Source organism: Balaenoptera acutorostrata, chromosome 14, assembly GCF_949987535.1.
Source record: "Balaenoptera acutorostrata chromosome 14, mBalAcu1.1, whole genome shotgun sequence".
NCBI lineage: Eukaryota > Metazoa > Chordata > Mammalia > Artiodactyla > Balaenopteridae > Balaenoptera > Balaenoptera acutorostrata.
In genome coordinates, this window is record NC_080077.1 from 52,809,920 (window position 1) to 52,833,126 (window position 23,207).

At 40.5% G+C, this 23,207-nt stretch overlaps 1 protein-coding gene across 1 annotated transcript in view; it reads left to right on the plus strand.

The window, feature by feature from the left end:
• SCML4 (Scm polycomb group protein like 4) overlaps positions 1-23,207 on the plus strand; it is a 104,848-nt gene that overhangs the window by 34,169 nt on the left and 47,472 nt on the right. The window contains exon 2 of the mRNA XM_007190654.2: positions 7,400-7,614. Within this exon, the coding sequence (XP_007190716.2) occupies positions 7,459-7,614 (156 nt within the window). The 5' untranslated portion in view covers positions 7,400-7,458. The remainder of the gene's footprint in view (positions 1-7,399; positions 7,615-23,207) is intronic.

Below are 23,207 nucleotides of genomic sequence, written 5' to 3' on the forward strand. Positions count from 1 at the left end.
AGACTCAGTAGTCGTGGCTCACGGGCCTAGGTGCTCCGCGGCATGTGGGATCTTCCCAGACCAGGGCTCGAACCCGTGTCCCCTGCATTAGCAGGCAGATTCTCAACCACTGCGCCACCAGGGAAGCCCGCATCAGCCTTTTTGATGATTATCTTTCTCAGACTTCTTTCTATGCCTAAACACATGCAGATTTATCTCTATCTGTATATGTAAAAGAGATATGAATAGAATCGTACTATAAATGCTATTTTGCAATCTTTATAAATGCATGTATATAGGTATGTATGTATATACACACAAATTACAAAGTATTCCATTTTATGAATGTGAAATAATTTACTAAACGAAGGCTGCTTTGAGAGGGGCATTTTGATTGCTTTCAGTGTTTTACTATCATAAACAATGTTTGAAGAATATCATTGGCCATCTATCTTTGTGTTCTTCCCAGATTATCTTCTTAGGATAAATCCTTAGGAGTGATATAGCTAGATTAGGAAGGGTGCACATATAAAGCTTGTAAGTGATTTTCAAATTGTCCTCCAGAAAATTTAACCAGTTTCTACTTCTACCAACAGTAAATGGGAATTTCCTCTACCCCCTTGCCAACATGGAGTGTTATCAGGGTTATTCACATTTATCAATCTGATAAGTGTCAAATGATATCTCAATTTACTTTTTGGAAGGTTACCAGTGAAGTTTAGAATCTTTTCTTGTAATAACTGATCATTTATTTCTCTCCTCTCTCTTTCCTCCCTCCCTCCCTTCCTTCCTTTTCTGTCTTCTTTTTTTCTTTCTTGCCTTCTCCAATACACCCCCTGCCTTTTGTAAGTTGTCTGTGTCCTTTGCCCATTTTTCTACTGGAGTGTTAATTTTTATTTTAATAATTTGAAGGAGTTCTTTGTATTAACCTTCTGTTGGTTCCATATGTAGCAAATAGTTTCCTCAGATTTTCATTTATTTTCAACCTTATTCATGATTGTACTTTTGCTGTATGAAAGCATTTGTGGTTATGTCCGTCAGTCTTTCCATGTCTACTTCCTGAGTTTTCCATCATACTTAGAAAGTCCATCCCCATCCCAAGAGTATAAAAATGTTGACTTATATTGTCTCCAGCACTTCTTAATGTTTCTTTTATTTTTGTATATTTTAGTCTTAGATATCTCTAGGATTTATTTTGCTGACGTATAGTTAAAACTTTGTTGATTTCTAAGTGCCAGTTGTCCACAAATTATTTATTGAGCTGTCTGCATTGATATGAAATGATCCTAAATTTCAACCAAATGGAAGCTTAATATACGTTTAATTTCTGGACTAACTTTTCCATTGATCTGATTGCTTATTTCTGTACCATACTACTGCCATTGTTATAGTTTTATAACACATTTTAAGAACCAGAAGGGCAAGTCTGTCCTGCTGGCCTTTGCTTTGTCTTTCTTTTCTTAAAATCAGTTTGGATTTTTAATGTGATTACACTTAATTTATAGAATAGGTAAAAATTATATTCTTAAAATATCCATCTGTCCAATGATAGATTAATCTTTTAATTTATTCATCTTATTTTTAAGGCATAAGTAGAATTTCAAAAACTATTATTTTCTTCATGTGACTCCTTCCACTTCTTATTAAGTCTATATGAAGAACAGAGAAGGGTCTGAAATTTTATCCTCTGCAAGCAGACAGGTTAGCCTACCCCGGTGTCGTGGATGCTGGCAGAAGAAAGGTGACTGCTAGATCAGAGGCACAGCAGGTGATATAATCTTCATGTTCCCATCTGCTTCTCTTGTCCAAGTTCCATTGTGGATGCTTTACATGCAGTAGTCACAGCTGAGGAACTCTAAGCTTAGGGAACCTTAATGAGAACTCAGGGTAAGTTTCCTTGAGCTAACTGATGAAGAATGAGGGGACTAAGCCAGAGCAGGAGGAAAGAGCATTGTAGGCAAAGGCCCTGTGATGGGAGAAAGTGTGGCAACAATAAATATCTGGAGAAATGGCCACCATAGTGATTCCATTATCTTCTGGCTAATGGAGCTGAAGACAGCTAGCCTGTTTATTTTTCCTATTGTAAATGATCTGTTTGTTCTGCCTAAATGCTTATAGATTTTTCCCTTTGCTGTTGAGTGTATTTTTTTTAGGATTTTTTTGTTGTTGTTCATTCTTAAAGGAAGTTTCTTAAGACACAGAGAGGCTCTTTATGCTTGATGACAGCCTCTTAATATATCTTTGAGTATTTTACTTTGCTATTAGTTTTGACCTTTTCCTTAAATATTTGATAAATTGTGATTGTCTATCATCCATAGTTTTGTTTTCCCTAAAAAATTTCCATCTGTTTTGTTTCCACTGCAGTCCAAGATTGGGACCTTTCTTTATTTTCAGTATTGATCTTTGCTATTTTTACTTTTTGTTGTTGTTGTTCATGTCTTAGTTTTGGAAAGGGAGACTTTGGGGACCCTGCAGTTTTGCCACCATCTTTTCCAAAGTGTCTGGATCTGGTTTTTTTTGTTTTGTTTTTTTTTACCCGCAATAAATGTGTATTTATTTATAAATTTCAAACATGTGCTACACTGCAAAATTATGTGTTATAAAATGTACACTTGGAACAACAGAAATTTTAAAAGATGAGATAAAGAGAAATACCTAAAAAGGTTTTAATACTTTTCTCTCTAATGGATCATCTTGATCCCTTCCCCAGGCACATACAACCCACTTTCAAGACACTACCCTAGAGATAAAGGCTGTCAAATGTGATGCCTATTTCCCCAGCCTTTTCTCAGTGCATGTACTAACGTATATATCTTATTTGTTAAAAACGATGAGGGCATACCAGTTCTTCGATTGGCTTTCTCCATATAACACTACATGTTGGACAGCCTTCCTCTCATTACATAAATCAAACTCATGATTACAGCTCCACAGTAACCCATAATCAGAAACAGTTCATTTCTTTAATCAGACATTTACTAGACATTTAGAATCTCCTGATAGACATTTAGAATGCTCCTAATTGTTCATAAAGACAAAGAACACAACAAGGATCACCACTGTATGTTCACAGATTATTCATTTTTAACCAAACATGTGACTAGAGCTGCATGGTTAATAGTCTGCTCACTCCTAATAAGTTACTCGATTTGCCCAAGTGCCCTGTGGAGTAGGCAGTATAGAGAATCATTCTCATTCTGTGGATGGGGAAATGGAGGTTCCAAGAGTCTACCTGATCTAACACAAAATAAGAGCCACTACGTTCTCCGTGTATCGTGCTAAGAACTTGACATAGATTATCTGATTTAATCTTCACCAAAGTCCTAGAGGATAGGTATTACTACTATCCCCATTTTAGAGATGAGGGAACTGAGGCTCTGAGAAGTCAGCAACTTACTAAAGGGCACACAGAGTAGTGGGTAGTGGAGTGAGGTCAGACTCTGAAGCCTGGGCATTTTCTGCCTGCCACTCACTCCTTAGGGCTAGGGTGGGGTGGGATTGGAGGCCAGCACACCTACAGCCCTCTTCGAAATAAAGTACCAGCTACAGCTGCAGTCTGGGATGGCCTTGACACTCTGCCCTAGACCCTCCCTTGGTCACATCCTCATGAGCAGGGAGAACATTTTACACAGGGTTAGTAAAAAATATTTCAGGCAACGAATTCAAAACTGAACTGTATATCACACGGAGCTCTGCTCAATATTATGTAACAACCTAAATGGGAAAAGAATTTGAAAAAGAATAGATACATGTATATGTATAATTGAATCACTTTGCTGTACACCTGAAACTATCACAACATTGTTAATCAACTACACCCCAATATAAAAACAAAAACCAGAAAAGCTGAAACGAAGTTAACAGAAAAATCCCCTAGTTCTTGAAACTTGTTCTCTCTCTGTTGAGTTAATCTCTTTCCCACCACCAATGTCAAAGGTTTCTGGCTTCTTCCTCCTGGTTGGGGCCAGCTTCCTCCCATAAGGGGCACCTGTCAGTGTCAGCCACGTGCATTACTCACATGGTACATAGATGTGGGCGGCCCAGTTGCCCCGCTTGTGGGGAAAGGTGAGCACCTGGCCCCTGTGTTTTGCGCTACCATCTGCAGGCCACCCCTCGGTGCCCGGGAACATGTCCAGTACACTGTCGGGTACTGGCAACTTCTGGCTGGGAAGGGGGCTCCGGCCTCGACTGCGGCCTCCAGTCCCCGGCCAGACCCGGGCCCCGGCCTCAGCCTCAACCTTGGAGCCGCTGCTGCTGTAGCCCACCCGGGGCGCCGCACTCATGGGGGCCCCCCTCCACTACAGCACAGCCTGCCTGCCAGCGGTTAAACCACACCAGGAATTCCTCTGCGCAGGAAGTTGGATCTGTTATTGAAAGAACCATTTTGTAGATGCTTTCCTCCAACTCTCCAAAATTATTCCAAGAAGACATTTTGAGACTCCCCCATGGTTAAAATAGACTATTCAGTTTTTAACAGCTTTCTGTCCCATTACTTAAAATTGGATTTATTTTTGGGTTAAAATGGTATATATTTGTAACAAGGAATTGGGGAACAGCATCTTCCTGATTGATGGATGAAATACATAATCATTCAGGTATGGTGAATTGAGGAGACTGTGGGAAGACTCCCTATCTGCAAGTATCTCCCCAACCACTAACCAGTACTTAGTATTCCACTAAAAATACTTCACTGTTGTTCCATTAGCATGAAGTCCATTGATCAGATTTAGTTATCTGGAAAGGTCCTTCATACTCCTGCGATGGATGTGCTTCTATAGAAGGGAGTGGAAAGTAGCACGAGTCCTGTTTTTTCCTCCCACTAGGGAGAGGGAAGTAGAACAAAAGAATCCAGTTTAAAAGATGACTATTTTTCCTAGGAAATTATTTCTGGCATATTAGAAATTTGGGGATACTTAAGTGTAATTTTGAGTGATACAAATTCTTAGGATAATGTGCTCATTAGTTTGTTACCCTTCCTTTACTCTTCAAAACCTGTTCAACAAGAAGAGTTTTGTGAGGGAGTGTCTCAGTTAGCAGAGTATGCCAACTCACGAGGGAAGGAGTGCTGCTAATTGAACCTTCCAAAGGACTTGCATTTTCATGAGAGGAAAGAAATTCAGTGCCTTCTCTGACTGTGGATTTTCTCTTGTTGACTTTTGATCTTGTTGTTATTAAATACTTGCTGACCTCCTCATTAGAGGAAAGTAGAAAGGTAGAGAAACTTGTCCTAGACTAGGAAAATTCCTGTTTCCAAAATCTGTAAAGATAAACTAATTATGAAGAAGCAGAAACTTGATCATGGTAGTTCAAAATGGGATTCAGATAAAGTTTCACATAGCAAAAATCTTACTGAATAATTTTTTTGTGGTTTTTCAATGTTTTTAAAATCCTCTCTTTTGAAAATGAATATTTGGGTATTTGTTGGCACTGTGGAGCAGAGACACTAAGTCTAGAAATAGTCTAGACATTTACATATTTGTTTACATATGGGTTTATCTGCATTGATCATAATTCCTTGACTCTAAGATGTCTTTAAATATATCACATGTCATTATTTCATATACCACTAAGAAAGAAAAAATGCTCCCTATGGAATTCTGACATGCTTACAGTGCTTTAGGGTGCATCCTGATTTCAAAGATGTTAATATGTGAAAAAATATGCATCATAGAATTGATGAGATATAGTATTTTTCTTAAACTGACAAAAACAGGGAAAATTGATATCCTTAATAACTTGTCCATCTATCTGAAATATTTAACAATACAGTCAATAGGTTAATTTATGCTTTAAAATTCTATTTACTAGGCATGATGTTTCTAAGAAAAATCAAGACATTGATAGAATACCATTAATATTCAGAGAATTAACAAAGTGACCTTACATCTATAGATGATACGCCCCAGATTTCCCGTCATGTTTTTTAAAATATTTATTTTATTTTATTTTTATTTTTTAATTTTAATTTTTATTTTTGGTTGTGTCGGGTCTTAGTTGCGGCATGCAGATCTTTCGTTGCAGCGTGCGAAGACTTCTCTCTAGTTGTGGCGCGCAGGCTCAATAGTTGCGGCGCCCGGGCTTAGTTGCCCCGTGGCATGTGGGATCTTAGTTCCCCGACCAGGGATCAAACCAGCGTCCCCTGCATTGGAAGGCAGATTCTTAACCACTGGGCCACCAGGGGAGTCTCTTCCCTGTCATGTTTTTAAGAATTCCCACTATTTGACATTTTCATTCCTGAGTAAAGCAATCTGGTCCCTGCAGTGTTGCCCAGACCAGGGTGTAGGGATTGCTTCTATTGTCTTTTCCAACTCTTTCAGCAGCCTTTTGAGAAAGAGCCTCTCATTTCCACTATTAGGTATCACTAATGCTCAGAAATGAATTTTATCACCTAACATCACCCCTGAATTAAAGTCTAAAGTTCTGTCCCCCTTGCCACATTCCTGAACATTCCAGGAAATGTGATCCTTGAGCTCATGATACAGCTGCGTTCTCTAGGTTGAGGCTGATCAACTACCTCTTGCTGCAAGATTTAGCCAACTTTACTTGAGAAGCTTATTATAAGTATTTTTAATGCTAAGCATATTATAATACGAGGGGGAAAGGATTTGTATGTGGTGAACAATTACCCATAGTCCCACTATCTTTGCCATTGGCAGCATTTTCTCACGTTTCCTTCTAGTTTTTCACCACATAAATTTTTGCAGAGTTGAAATAAATTTTATGTGCAATTTGTGTGATGCTTTTTCACTCAACCTCATGTTATTAAAAAGAGTATTGTTCAAGGCTTGTAACTAGTTGACTGTTTTATTCTGTAGCTATATTAACCATTCCCCTATTGCTTGTTATTGGGCTCTATCCATTTTATTTTTGCAGTTCTGAATCATGTCAAAATGAACATCTCTGTATGCAAATCTCTGTCCACATTTTGATAGGGGACATAATCAACGTTAATCCAATTGATTTGTACTGTTAAATTTCTTTCATGGGAAAAAAAAGGTCATAACAATCTGTCACCCAACCAAAGGGTAGGAGTGAATGTCAGAAAACGGTTGTGTTTATTTAATACTGTTATTATTTCAGTTCAAAGTTGAACTGGGAAACTGAGACACGTAGATAAAGTTGTCTCCTTTCTGGTGACACCATCTGTTGGCTTGTTGCTGGGAAGCTGTTGTCCTCTTCACCTAGCCAGTATCTTCCCTACTTCACTATAGTCCCGTGGAAATTCACTATCCTTGAAATTATACCAGGAGCCCAACAGCACTTTAAAAGCTCCTACTGGTGCCTGGCTCTCTCATATTTGGTCTTCCCCTCCCTTAAGGGGTAGGTATGGCCAAAATCACCAAACCGGATCCATGTTTGCCTTGCAAACCAAACAAACACTTCTGTTTTTGTTTTGCTTTGTGTCTGGACTAATTCTTAGCACCTCTTCTGCCTGTGAGCGATTTGTCACTTCCTTCTGTAAGACTGGCACCAGCAGAAATGCAGTCTCAGAGGATCCCGGGGAGAAAGCGAGGCCGACCCCCACTTCACTCAACACCTATGAAGATGGCAGTTCATAACCTTTATTCTGCTTCAGCTGGTTCTTTACCAGCAATGAAGATCCCAAAGAAAAGAGGGCGGAAACCCGGGTACAAGGTATGGCTCCATCATCTCCTTTCTCCAAAGTGGAACTGGGCTGGGGCATGGCGCTTGGGCAGAACTCCAGTGCAAAATGTGATGAGAGGTTGGAAACTGGGTAAAGACAGGGTGAGAAATAAGTTTCTCTCAATGAAGCATGTGACAGACGCGGCTTCATTGTTGCAACATGACACACAATACATGCTGTCGCTGTCGTGTGCATTTTTACAAGTGGAGAAAGCAAATTACACCAGATGGGGAAAGTTGTAAGGCGAGCAGATTTTAGGGTCATAGCTAAACACACATTATTAAGCCTCGCATCTCAATTAACGTTTCAGACACTGAGCTTTCCCCTGACTGCTCTTATGAGGGCGGTTCTGGAAGCCACTTTCCAGAACTCATTTGTCATTAATTTCAGTAGAAGCAGATGATGTCCCTGAGACATTTAAATTAATAATGCGAGTAAGCTAATGTCAAAGGTCGTGAAGAGTTTTCCCTAATAGAGCCTCAATAAGGGGACTCATCATGAAAATTCAGGGTGTTAATTCATAGTTTCCTGCTTACAAAAGGCGCTGACGTCAAGATTGGCTACAAGGAGACATATCAGGCAAAATGAAAATCCTGTTACTCTTTCAAGAATTAATGATTTGGCGAGGCTGTGGGGTGGAGAATAAATTCTCTGATGTAACTGAAATCACGTAAAACAACCCAAACCCGAGGGAGAGCTTCTCCTCTAAGATGTTTTTGAAGAGTCTGCTAGAGAAGAAAGATCATTGAGCTGTTTTCCATGAGCCTTTTGGGCATTAGAAAATGAGCTTCAGAAGTTTTCCTTCGTCTATTTTTCTAGAAATAAAGAGCTTATGTTTCCATCTTGAGATCTGAATACGCAAACCAAAATGCAAATTGGCAATTAACTCCCATATATTTAGGAAAATGTATGGAAATTATTTCAGGTCAGCAGAAAGACAAAGCTTCCGGAAGAATTGGTAATGAATTCAACCTCTATCCCTTTGGTTCTCCACAGTTCTTCCAACTGCTGGAAAATAGACACAATAGGTAGGGGGAAGGTGACTTAAAGTTATTTGGGGGTCACTCGTTTTAGTAAAAGAAGCTTTTACTCAGCCAGCTCTTGAAGCAAAGGCTTCTGTCACTGGTTATTTTTTTTAACAAAGAGAGCTTCCTTTTTCTCATGGGCACACCGTAATTGTGTCTCTGAATTGTGTCTCTGAAGCTGGCCCAGGGCAGGTCTCTCTGCTCAGCTACCTGCGCAGTTGCTGGGGTCTGGGAATTGCATCTGGAAGGCTGGAGCAGGGCAGCCCTTCTGTTTATAGAGCCAGGGAGTGAATCCAGGATCTAAAGAAACACACTGAAAATTTTTCTCTCCTATTTGGCCTTTCTCCTGCTCCCTTGGGAGCTGTGACCCAAGAAAGAAAATTACCGACAGACACAGCATTTCTGGGGCCAGGAAAAATGGAAATTCACTCTGTGGAATGAACCCAACTTTGCAATTTTCCTGTCTCCTGAAAAAGGCAGTTTTCAGTTCTCCTAACACTCAGAGACAGCTCAGGGCAGGAAGAAAGCTTTGGAGACGGTTAGCTGACATACGGGCCCTGCACATGGCAGGTGGATCTTATTCCCATGCCTCACAGGGTCTCTTTTCTGGGGACAGCAGGCCACAGCTCTTCTTTCAGTCCACCTCCCATATATTTGAGGAAATTGTGGGAATTATTTCAGGCCAGCAGCTCCCAGATAGCTCCCCAAGCCATGGGCTTCATGTTCGAGAAAAACGGCTCCAAACCGGGTGCCAGTCTGTATGAAGTCCTGACCCGCTCCTGGTGACAGGAGAAAAACGTCTAAAGTCTTCACAAAGCTAAAATGATTCCACCTAAAGGATCGTCCTTTATTCTTTTTTTTTTTTTAATTATTTTTAAAATTTATTTATTTTTGGCTGCACTGGGTCTTCATTGCTGCGCGCGGGCTTTCTCTAGTTGTGGTGAGAGGGGGCTACTCTTAGTTGCAGTGCATGGGCTTCTCATTGCGGTGGCTTCTCCTGTCGTGAAGTACAGGCTCTAGGCATGCGGGCTTCAGTAGTTGTGGCGCACGGGCTTAGTTGCTCCGCAGCATGTGGGATCTTCCCGGATCAGGCTCGAACCTGTGTCTCCTGCATTGGCAGGCGGATTCTTAACCACTGCGCCACCAGGGAAGCCCCAGGATCGTCCTTTATTCTGAAATATCTGCTTCCTGCTATTTTGGTGTTAAAATTTATTAAGTGTCATATATTGTGAGGGTTTGGTAATCTTAAAAAAACGTCCTTACTTGGCAAAGTAAAGTTAGCAACGTACTAAGTCTCTCTGGTTTTATTTTGACAATTTCTTAGACCCTGAAGCCCCATTTTACCAGTAATGAAATGGTTTTAATTGTGGAGATGCCAGCAAGGAAACTGTACAGTTTGATTCCATTTATCAAATGGCCACTCATTTGGCAGTTTTAACTACCTGGGACACAGTTGGGGAGCCAGAGTTGTTAAAAAAAAATCCTGAGCAAGTGAAATAAGATATTACTTGGTCTACCCTTAAAGATCTTGTATTTTATTACTAAGAAAATGCTTCCAAACCCTTCCTCAGAGTCTGTTTACCTTTACTGTAGATGCATTTCTTACAAGCTTGATTATTGCAGTTTAATAGCCTTTGATTTGAAGGGGAAGATATTTTGGGGAAAAGATTGCACACACAGCTGGATACTGAAAGTATAATTATATGATATCATGTTAGTAATTTAGAACAATAAAATATACAGTAATATTATCAGTTATAAAACAATAACAATATAACTTTATGTCAGCACATTATTATATTTATATTAACAATATTATCATAATAAAATGATAAGTATTGAGCCAGGAGATTCTGAGGATGCCTGGTTGTACCAACTGTATCACAGGTTTGTGATGGTTGACATTTGTCGCTTCTTGCCTGGTGCTGTCCCAAGCTGCTCTGTCAATCACCTCTGTGTCCCTGCACGTGTGGAAACTCTCTCTGGTCCAAGTATGGGTATAAGCCTCTCCCTTTAAGACCCAAGCACAGCTAACACAGGCTGTGATATTTAACCCCTTCTCTGAGTCTTGAGAATAACATGAGCAAATTATAGGCAGAAAAGGAAGGGTTTAACTGGCATTCAGATGTGAGTGCTCCAGAGTTCATGGGTCATTCCTCCTCCCAGGGCCCATCTGGCCATGTCTCTTGGCCCCGGCCTGCAGCCACTTTGCTGGGGCATGCTTGCTGCTGTGAGTATCATTTTATGGCCTTGCTGCCCCCTTCTCACCCCAGTCAAAGGAAGGAAAAACCTCTTAACGTCATATTTTCTCCGAAGAGCCATACTCTGACTGCCGTGAAAACAGCTTTCTTCATTATAGAATGGAACATTTACATCTCAGTTCAAAGAATCTGCTGTTGATTTATGTCCTGAGTTCAGAGACTCCCCAAGGTCAACAGGTAGATTTTCCTTACATTTCATGACTAAGGAGACCATGGAAGTCTTTTTAAAAAGATAAAGAGAGAGGGTCTGCACCAGGGATAAACCCTAACTTCCATTCAGTAGACAAAGCTGATTATAATGCCTCCAAATAGCGGGATTTTCAGCTTCTGTGTCTTTATGATTTAAGCAGGAAGAAAAAAGTGCCGGTTTTTTTAAGATAGCCGTTTGTCCCCAGTACACAATAATAATAATTAATACTAATAGCAATAATAGTCATAAGTAACACCTACTGAGCACTTCTACATTTGAGTCTCTGGGCCTAAGCACTTTATATATATATTTCTTATAGATCCTTGATAATTTCATAGTGAGAGGAGTCAGAAAAACTGCAGGATTTAGGCATGAATTAACCATGCTCCACAGCCTGAGGCCACATACTGTCGGGCCAGCAGCCCTCTCCACCTCAGCAATCTCTTTGCATTATTGTTCAGAATAGTATTTGTGTTTCCTGATTCAGAAAAGAGTAGATTACTTTCTGTCTGCTCTGTTTAACTAGCTAAGAAAAGTATAACATGCTCTAGAAAGAATAGCATCCCTGAAATATTAAAAACAAATAGTTTAAATGTTCTAAAATGTTAATAATTGTATCATTCAGCATACAAATTCAGCTGCTGTAACAAAGGCCAAAGAACAGTGGCTTAAAGAAGATAGAAACTAATTTCTCTCTCATGTTACTGTCTGGGAAGGCCATGTGGGGCTGATTCGATGACTCCACCGGGTCGAGGACCCAGGCTCCTTTTATATTGTTGCTCTGCTATCTTAACACACAGTCTCTACCTCATGCTCTAAGGTGGCTTCTCCAGGTCCCACCATCCCACTAGTTCGGCCAGCAGAATGGGGACAGAGGTGGTGGAGGGCACGTTGTTCCCCTTTAAGGGTGAAACCTTCAAAGTTGTATACACCCTCACACTTGCAACTCACTGGCCAGAAGTGAGTCACTTGGCCACACTTAGCTCCACGGGAGGCGGGAAAATGTAGTGCTGAGTGACCACGTGATAAGCTGAAATCCAGGGATTCCATTAACAAATGAAGAAAGGAGCATGGATATTTGGGAAGAGCCAGCAATTTCTGCTAAATATTTAAAGGACAGTCTTCCATTAACTGGTAAATTCACTTTATACAGAAAGTAATTTTCTAAAGAGCAAGAGTAAATGCAACATTTTCTTTTGTTCCTCCTTTTTTATTGTCATCCTTTTCCACCCGGAAAAAGTATGTGTTCTTGGCACTGTGTAACAAGGACGTCAAGTTAACAAAAATCTCAATTAGGAGAATGTTCAAACTTAAGTAGAAAGGGTTTGTTTGTTTGTTTGTTTCAACATTTGTTTAAAGCCTCTTTCTAAAGTGTGTTTTCATTATAACTGTTGAATTGGCTTCAGTGCTTCTTTGATTATCCAGATCTTGTATTGCCTTAAGAGTCATAGTTACGAACACTAACGGCAGCCTAATAGTATGGAAGGGAAGAATCGACATCTAACCTTTCCTGTGCCTATTTTCAAGGTCCCCCTCTTGCTGATGGTGCATATGAAGTACCACCTGTGGCCCGTGAGGGAAATGACGGCACAGGCACTAGGCAGGGGCCATTCCCTTGGGCTGAACGGTGTGCAGCACCTAGGGAGGGGACGGTCTCTCCTGGGGTTTTCTGTGACCCTCCTGCCCTCAGCCCAGGGCTGGAGCAATGGTCAGGGGTGAGGCTAAGCAGTGGATCTGGGGCAGCGGTATCTGGTGAATGTTTCCTGACCAGCATTCTGAGTGTAACTCAGACATGAATGTTAGCTGGTATTTTCACTTATGTTAAGGAGTGAGAGAAATGTAAACAGTGAAGTTGTATGTTGGAATTTCACTCATTTGTCAAGGATGTGGTTGACTTCTTTGCTGAATTGGATAATAGTTTGTGAAAACAAAAAATATTTGTTTTTTCATTCTATTCGCTGTGTAATGGCTACAGACAAGACACACTTTTAAGTTTAATTTGCATTTTTAATATTTTCTCCATCACTCTCTTAAGCCTATAAGTCAACAAAACAGTAAATCCAGCCCTATTTGTAGCATTTGCCAATTTCCAAGGTGTAAATATTGCCAACATGGCCACTTTCAAGGCACCAATGTGACTTTCCTGAAAGTGGAGTTGGTAAAAGATGTGCTGCAGTATCACTCTTGTACTGTATTTCCACACAGATGCAACGGTAAAATAATTAGAAAGTGATGAGTTTTGAGTATCTATTACCTTTGTTCTTAATATATTTAGAAAATTAATACTCTGTAAGTGTATGCACTTTAATTTTTAATAATTGCTGTGTCTAACAAACAACTTGCAATATTCCCGAAAATTTAACAATCACCTCTTGTGAACCAATATAAGCTGCTCCACCTCCCCACTGCTCTGAGCTCTGCTATGCGCAGGACGCCTGTAAGTGTATGTTCCATATCCCCACTGTCATCTTCAGGGCTGACCCCACACCTGCCGGTATGTAGAACTTGGCTGTCTCGCCAGTTTCTGTAAGAAACTCCATCACAGCAAGCATTCCTTGAAATGTGTGGTCTCTACTAAAGATTGTTGGAGTCACAGGGCAGAGTCGATATTCATTAAATACTTCACATGGATAGATCTGTTTTTCTGCATCCCGCTTTATCCAGTGATGGTTATTTTTGTTTTCCTTTTTCTTCCTTCTGTCTCCTGGTACTCAACGGAGTACGGGCTTCCCGGCTTCACTGTCTCCTCTCTCGGCTGCCCTCTGTCAGGAGGAAATTAACCCGTTCTTCTCAGCCCCACCCAGGCAGAATGGTAGCACCACCTCCGCCTCCGCCTCTGTGCACACTAACCCTAGAGCTGGGAACTGTCTCTCCTGGGGTTTTCTGTGACCACCCCCGCCCTCCGCTGCCCTCACCCCAGGGCTGGAGCAATGGTCAGGGGTGAGGCTAAGCAGTAGGTCTGGGGCAGCGGTATCTGGTGAGTGTTTCCTGACCAGCATTCTGAGTGTAACTCAGATATAAATGTTAGTTGGTATTTTCACTTATGCTAAGGAGTAAGAGAAATGTAAACAAGGCCAAAGGATACTGGCCCCTCCATCCTTTGCATGTTTAATCTCTCCCAAGGGAAAGGAGAAAAAGGTGTGGATAAACCCAGAAACAGGCTGACTCCTCGGAATGGAATTAGGCTATTGGCCACAAACTTCTTGTTGTTGGAGCTGATTTTCATTTCCAACAGGCAAGTTTTTTAGACTAAAGTCTAAGGTTAAACACGGTGAGGTATTCAATTTTCCCTAACCCTGCTCCCTGAATCTCCGCAGAACCCTGAGGGAGTTTTGTGTGAAGGAAGAGGAGCCTAAAGGAGCAATGTGCCCCCAGGGAAAGCTATGGGCAGGGACGTGGACAAAGCTATCCTCGAATGGCGTGGGATAGGAAGGGAGAGAAAACATGATTTTTAAAAAATAGAATCTGGTATATCAGTTTCCTAGGGCTGCTGTAACACAATACCACAAACTGGGTGGCTTAAACAGTGCCAATTTTTAAAAAATTTTATTTTTATTGAAATATAGTTGATTTACAATGTTGTATTAATTTCATGTTAGATATACATATATATCACTTAATATATATATATACATGTTAGATATATATGTATTACTGAATATGTATATTCTTTTTCAGATTCTTTTCCATTATAGGTTATTATAAGATATGGAATATAGTTCCCTGTACTATATAGTAGGTCCTTGTTGTTAATCTATTTTATATATAGTAGTGTGTATCTGTTAATTCCTAACTCCTAATTTATCCCCCCCTCCTTTCTCCTTTGGTAACCATAAGTTTATTTTCTATGTCTGTGAGTCTATTTCTGTTTTGTGAATAAGTTCATTTGTATCATTTTTTTAGATTCCACATATAAGTGATATTATATGATATTTGTCTTTGATTTACTTCACTTAGTATAATAACCTTTAGGTCCATCCATGTTGCAGCAAAAGACATTATTTCATTCTTTTTTACGGCTGGGTAATATTCTATTGTGTATATATACCACATCTTCTTTATCTGTTCATCTGTCAATGGAACAACAGAAATTTATTGTCTCACAGTTCTGCAGGCTGGAAATCTGAGATCAAGATCAGCCAGGTTGGTTCCTTCTGAGGGCTGGGAGGGAGGATCTGTTGCTGCAGGCCTCTCTCCTAGCTTTGGGGGGCCTCCGGTGTTCTTTGGCTTGTGGATGGCATTCTCCCTGGGTCTTCACATTGTCTTCCCTCTGTACATGTTTGTCTGTGTGTCCAAATTTCCCCTTTTTATGAGGACACAGTCATATTGGATCAGGGCCCACTCTAATGAGCTTATCTTAACTTGATCATCTGCAAAGACCCTATTTCCCAATAAGGTCACATTCACAGGTACCGGGGGTTAGGACTTCAACATCTTTTGGTGGGGAGACACATTTTAATCCATAGCATCCAGTATAATAATCTTTATCTTGTAACTAGACATTTAGTCCATTTATATTTAAAGTAATTATTGATAAATTTGGGTGTTAATCTATGTCTTATTTTCTGTATTCTATTTGTCTCACTCATTCTATGTTCCTTTTACCTGTCTTTCCTGCCTTCTTTTGGATTTTTAAGCATATAATTCTTTCTTTTCTACTTCTTGAAGTTTAAGCACTATGTTTTCTATTGTATTACTGATTGCTCTAGAAATTACAGCATGCTTACGTACTAGAGTTTTCTAAAGTTAACCTTACCTTTGCTTCTTCCTAGATCATACAAGGACCTTAGGACGCTTTAACTCCATTTATCTCCCCACTTCAGTATTACTGTTGTCACACGTCTTAATTCTTTTTTGCTTTTTTAATCCCTCAAAACAATTATTTTTGTTTTGTACAGTTATTTTCATTTAGATTCACCTGCTTATTTACCACTTAAAAAAATTCTTCATTTCTTTTTGCATATCATACATTCTACCTGAAATCACTTTCCATTTCCTGTAGTACATCTTTTAGAAGTCCCTTTAATATAGATCCTCTAGTGATGAATTCTCTTAGCTTTTGTTGTCTGGAAGTACTTTTATTTCATCTTCACTTTTGGAAAAAAATATTTTTGCTGGGTGTAGAATTCTAGGTTGTTATTTTCCTTGCAGCACATTGAAGGTATTATTGCATTTATCTTCTGGGGCCCATTGTTGTAAAGAACTCAGCTCTCCATCTGGTTTATGTGAGTGTTCCCTGGCAGGTTTTGTATTTTTAAGCTAATTTTAAGATTTTTTTCTTTGTCTTCGGTGTTCTACAATTTCATTCTGTTGTGTCTACCTGTGGATTTCTTTTTTATTCATCTTATTTAGAGTTTGTTGGGCTTCCTGAATCTGTGGATTAGAACTTTCATCAGATCTGGAAAATTCTTAGCCATTATCTTTTCAAATATAACCTCTGTTCCATTCTTTCTGAAACTCTAATGTTAAAACTTCTCATATTCGCATTGTCTTTTAACCTTCCCTCAATAGTTTTTATCTATTTGTCTCTATGCTACTTTTTGGTGAATTTCTTCTGACATATCTTCTGGCACACTAATTCTTTCTTTAGCTATATTTAGTATGCTGTTAAATCTGTTTATTTGGTTTTTAATTTTAGTTATTGTATAGAAGTTAAATTTGGTTATTTTACAGTTTTGCTATGCTATTTTTTATAGTTTTCTGTTCTCCAGAGATATTTTCAAACTTGTTCTTTATATCTTTATACATAGTATCACACTTGCTTTTAGAATCTAAGTCTGACAATTGAAATATCTTAAGTATTTTATTTTATTTATTTATTTAATTTTATTTATTTATTTTTGGCTGCATTGGGTCTTTGTTGCTGTGCGCGGGCTTTCTCTAGTTGTGGCGAGCAGAGGCTACTCTTCGTTGTGGTGCACGGCTTCTCATAAGAAGAAAAAAGCAGTGGCTTCTCTTATTGTGGAACACAGGCTCTAGTCGCACGCGGGCTTCAGTAGTTGTGGCGCACAGGCTTAGTTGCTCCACGGCATGTAGGATCTTCCCAGACCAGGGCTTGAACCCGTGTCCCCTGTACTGGCAGGCGGATTCTTAACCACTGTGCCACCAGAGAAGCCCCGTTTCTGGGGTTTTACTGCTGTGTGTTTTTATTGCCCATTCTTGCTTTGGTTCCTTGCTTCCTTGTGTGTTTGGGCTGTGTTATTCACTGACTTTGAAAAATTATTTTGGGGACTTCTTTGAGACCTTTCTCCAGAGATGATTTGTGTTTGTTTTTCCAGGTAACCTGGGAGCACTGCCAGATTGGGTAATTTTTAAACTAACTTCACAGCCTGAAGTTTTCTTGGTTGCCCAAGTTCTGTGAATTTGAGCTGCAAATCTGTGTGAGCTCTGGCTTGTGGTAATATCTTCCCAGGGATTCTGCACACCCCCTCCCCCAGTGTCAAGGCAACTTTCCTTAGAGTCAGGTATGGGTGGGGTAGGGCAGGACAAGTTTACAGCTAGCTTACCCTTACCCTGAGATTGTAGCCCTTTGGGTGAGCCCTGATCCATGGCAATTCCAAGGCCTAGATTTCACCTATATTTGGGCCCAGTTATCCTTTATATATTGTTAGCTCCTCCATACTTTTACTAATCTTACATTTTATCCATTGTTGGTAGTTGTTTTCAGTTGATCCAAATAACATAGTTTTCTATATTCTCAGAGACAAAACTCCAAAGAAATTTAGGATGCCACATTTCTTCTAATCAACATTCAAAATATGGCACTGGCACTGGTTTTATCTCAAGCTCTTTAACGTTTTCAGAAATAGTCTAATGCAAGGTACATACACAACATTATGAGTTGGAATAGAACTTAGAAACCAGCAAGCTGGGATTTCGCAGGTGGTCCAGTGGTTAAGACTCCGTGCTTCCACTGCAGGGGGCACGGGTTCGATCCCTGGTCCGGGAACTAAGATCCCGTATGCTGAGTGGCAAGGCCAAAAAAAAAGGCCAACAACCCTACCCGCATTAATGGCTTTGGAAGATGAAGCCCAGAGGCATTGAATGGGTTGCTCAGAGTCCCATGTGAGTCAGGGGCAGAACCAGGATTAGAACCCCAGCCCTCTCTGAGTCCTGTGTTCTCACCACTCCCTGCAGCTCATTGGGCAATGTGAAATCATGTCAGTTCTCAGTGTTCATTTCCCAGATGAGGAAATGTGGATGCTCGACTTCTTTTTCACGTCCTCTCCCAGAAGTTCCGCATAGAATGTTTCCTGTTATATTCTGAAGTTTTACTGCTTGAGTATTAGAGGAGGAATGTTTTGAACCTTAGACACAAGCCAGTATTATGGCTTCCCCAAAGTTAACTAAATGAGCAACAAGTAAAATGCTAATGTTTTAAACTAATGTAATAAAAATATACTATCAAAACAAAGTTTATGTGAATAAATCTAGAAGTTATCTTTGATTTTGCACTTTCTCTCTCTAATCACCTTAATTTCACCTCCAAAGTACACCTGAATCCAACCAATTCTTTCTGTCTTCACTACTTTCACCCTAGTTCAGCCACCTATGCCTCTTGCCTGGACCATATGATAACCTCCTCACTAGTATTCTTTTCTCTATTTCGCCTCTCCCCATCCATTCTCTGTATAGCAGCCATACTTAATTTTATAAAATAAAAGCTGGGTTGTGTCTTTCTCTACTTAAAATTCTCTGATTGTTTCCATAACTCTTTGAATAAAATCCAAACTTTTTAATCTGACTGTATTTATTTACTAGGAGTGCTATAACAAAGTACCACAAACTGGGTGTCTTAAAACAACAGTTCTGGAGGCTAGAAGTCCAAAATCAAGGTGTTGGAAGGGCCATGCTCTCTCTGAAGGTTCTAGGGTAGGATCCTTCCTTGACTCTTCCTAGCTTCTAGTGGTTGCCTGCAATCCTTGGTGTTCCTTGGTTGTAGACATATCACTCCAATTTCTGCCTCCATTGTCACATGGGATTCTCCCTGTGTGTTTGTGTCTGTGTCCAAATTTCCCTCTTCTTATAAGGACACCAGTCATTGGTGTTAGGGCCCACTCTAATCCAGTATGGCCTCATCTTAACTTGATTACATCTGCAAATACCCTATTTCCAAGTCAAGTCCCATTCACAGGTACTGGGAGTTAGGACTTGAACATGTCTTTTTTGAGAGGGACACAATTCAATCTACAACACTGGCTTAGAAAGCCCTCATGATTGGGCCCTGACCACCTAGCTAACCTCATCTTGCATCCTTCTGCCTCTTGCTCATAATTCCAGCCACTCTGGCTTCCTGGTTCTTTGAAGAAGCCAAGCTTTAGGAGGCTTACACTGACCACTCTGTCTCCTTCGAAAGTTCTTTCCTTAGCCTCTCTCTTTTTTTTTTTTTTATAAATTTATTTATTATTTAATTTTTGGCCACATTGGGTCTTTGTTGCTGCGTGTAGGCTTTCTCTAGTTGTGGCGAGCGGGGGCTACTCTTCGTTGCGGTGCACGGGCTTCTCATTGCGGTGGCTTCTCTTGTTGCAGAGCATGGGCTGTAGGTGCGTGGGCTTCAGTAGTAGTTGTGGCATGCAGGATCAGTAGTTGCGGCTCGTGGGCTCTAGAGCGCAGGCTCAGTAGTTGTGGCACACGGGCTTAGTTGCTCCGCAGCATGTGGGATTTTCCCGCACCAGGGCTCGAACCCGGGTCCCCTGCATTGGCAGGCGGATTCTTAACCACTGAGCCACCAGGGAAGCCCTCAGCCTCCCTCTTGTCATTCAGGTCTTGATGTAGGTGTCACCTCCTTATCAGCCTACCCTAGTCACCTGGTCCCTTTTTATCACATGCCCATATTTTACTTCTCAGAGTAGTACTTATCACAATTTGACATTTTTGTTGTGTTTCTTATTTGTTTCCTCCACTATGATATTACCTCATCAAGAACAATGACCTTATCTCCTCCATTTGCAGATGTATCCTCAGCACCTACAACAGTTTCCTGCACACAGTAGGTGCTCAATAAATATTTTTTGAGTAAATGACTGCCTCATGGAATGAATTTTTTCCCCTTTTTAGACTTAGCTTAAATGATACAACTTGGAAAGGGCAGCTCCTGCCTAAGCAATACTTAACGTACTGGGAACATTTCTTAAAGGGGATCATGTGCAATGCGTAAGGTAGGAGGGTGGGTCTTCAAAGATTTGGGAAGATGTGATCCCAAGTGGGTAAGTGTAGAAAATGTAGATGGGTCCTAGAAGAAAGATGGGCAATTTCCCTTTCCTGCCATGGCTACATGAACAAGAAACTTGGAACTCATTTGTATTTCTGGAATTTCTAATAATAAAATTATAATAGTAGCAGCAATAATGATCAGAAACACTTATTGAGTTCTCATTTTGCACTAGCCCTATGCTAAATGTTTACACTTCATTCTTGTCACATCCTTGTGAGAAGGTGCTGTTATCCTTACCTTACAGATGAGGAAAGGTAGGCTCTGAAAGGCTAAGTAGCGAGACTTAGGACAGGGTTAGTGAGTGACTGAGCTGGGCTTTGAACCCAGACCCAAAAGCTAGTGCTCCATTGTATGTGCCCACTGCTATCCTGAACTTATTTTAGTTTTGCTTTGCTGCTTCATCCTCTGCTGATGTGCAGGCAGGCTCTACACATCTCTATACTCCCCCAACCACATTCTGTATCCTTCATTTACCAACCTCTTGTTGTCAATCTAAGAAATACTCTTTAGTCAGTACTTCTGTTTCTCCACACTTGCATATTTCTAGAAAAATACTTGAATTTTTACATCAGCTGATCCCTTCTTCTTTAGTGTGCCCTGGCCACACATCTCAGTTTGCAGACAAATCCCCCCCCCCCAACTCTTTGCAGTGATTTTCTAGCAAATGTCTTAGAGAAGGCCTTCCCCTGAAGACAGCGGGAGCAAGAAGCTCTCCAGGCCCATATTTTGGATCTGTGAATGGAAAAGAAAGATGAGCTGATCCCAGCTTCCCCAGCCCCTTTGGTGAGACTCCAGCTGGCAGGGGCCGCCTCTACCCCTCTGCTTCATCCCACCATGATGCTTTAAGAAGGCAAAGCACAGCCATTGGCAACCATGCCCTGGATGAGGAGTCGCCATACCCATTTGATTGAGGTTTTGAATTTCAGGTAAAGATGCCAACTTTGCCAGCATCCGCACAGGGCTGTTGGCTTTGAAGGCCAAGGATTAGCTCCTGCATGTCAGAGCAAGGCATCCTGGGCAGCAAATTTTCTTCCAGTCTTATGCAGCCAAGAAAGAGGCCTCTCTTCCCTCCTTCCTCTTTATTTTACACAGTTTATTCTGCCAGATTCTGTTTTGAATATTTTTAAAATAAACTATATATTAGAACAGTTTTAGGTTTAGAGAAGGGTTGCAAATATACAGAGGATTCTCATATACCCGGCACCTAGTTCCTCCTATTGTTAACGTCTTACATTATTATGGTACATTTGTCACAGCTAGTGAACCAATAATAATACATTATTGTTAAATAAGGTCCATATTTTATTGAAATTCATTAGTTTTTCCCTATTTTGTTCGAGAATCCATCCAGGATACCTCATCACATTTAGTCATCATGTCTCCTTAGGCTCCTCTGGGCTGTGAAAATTTCTTAGACTTTTCTTGTTTTTGATGACATTGGCAGTTTTGAGGAGTATTGGTCAAGTATTCTATAAAATGTTCTGCAACTTGGGTTTTTTGAAGTTTATCCCATGATTAGAAGGGAGTCATGGATTTTTGGAAAGAAGATCTCAGAGGTAAGGTGCCGTTCCCATCACGTCATATCAAGGGTGCGAACTATCGACATGGTTTATCACTGTGGATGGTGATCTGGATCCCCTGGCTGAGGTGGTGTTTGACCAGTTTATCCACTGTAAAGTTACTTTTCCCCCCATTCCCATACTGTCCTCTTTGGAAGGAAGTCACTATGTGTGGCCCACACTTAAGGAGGAGGAGTTATACTCCACAATAAAATATCTGGAATTTTTATACATGGGAGATCTGTCTATTCTCCCCATGTATTTATTTAGACAGTCACTCATTTATGTGAGTATGGAGTCATGGATATTCACTGTATACTTTAAATTATAATCCACTAGTACCTTCTTTATCTGTTGTTCATGTTGCTCCAGGTTTGGCCATTGAAAGCTCTTTCAGTTGACTCCCGTGTCCCTATGACCTACCCCTCTCCCTTTTCTAGGTTAGCTTGCTTTTGATTCATTCTTTATATTAAGCAATGAGATAGAAATTTCAGAATGCTGAGTCAAAGGATATTCCTACTGATGATTTATCCTCTTACCAAAAGGATATTTTTTAAAAGTCATATACCACCCACAGCTGCATGAGATTCCTTCTTTGTTCAAAAGTCCCAGAAGTTGTTTTACAGGCTGAATGAATATGTAAGGTTTTTCCTGAAACCAGCTGACTTATTCTAATCCCTTTAATTGCTTCACCTGGGCAGAAATTATGGGCAGAGGTAACAGCCAACTATATTATTTCATTGGAGTTGGGTTCAATGGACAGATCCCCCTCTAATAAATATTAAAATAGTGAGCAAGTATTAAAGTTAGGGTCATTATGAAGTTTACATGAACAGTAAACAGTGTCTGCTATCTAAGTCTTAGCTGCCGTCATCCTCCTCCTCCTCCTCCTCATCATTGTCATTTTTCTCGGGAAGGATCACACGGATCTTTGTGTAATTTACTTAAAGAACACAGGGGGGAAAATGACGACTTACTAATCCTGTTTATTTCCCCCCACCAACATCGTTATCTGTATGTTGGGCATTGAAGGGCTTTAAGCCTGTAAAGGAGGATTTAGCCAAGGTTCTTCCAGAGCCTGCTGCCCACAGTCCTTGGAGACTGTCACCACCAGCCTCTCCATCACAAGCTGTACCTTCCTAGAGATACCATTCCTAGAGAGACCACCAGGGGAACCCTTGGTGCATGACCTGGGAGAACAGGCAGGGTGGCCGGAGCCCTCTTCACACTTGGCAGATGAGGAAACCCTGCCATAGTCATGGTGACTGAGTCACAGGAGTTTTCCCACCTACTCTGTCCCACCACTGAAGTTTCTTTTAAATTATTTTTATAAT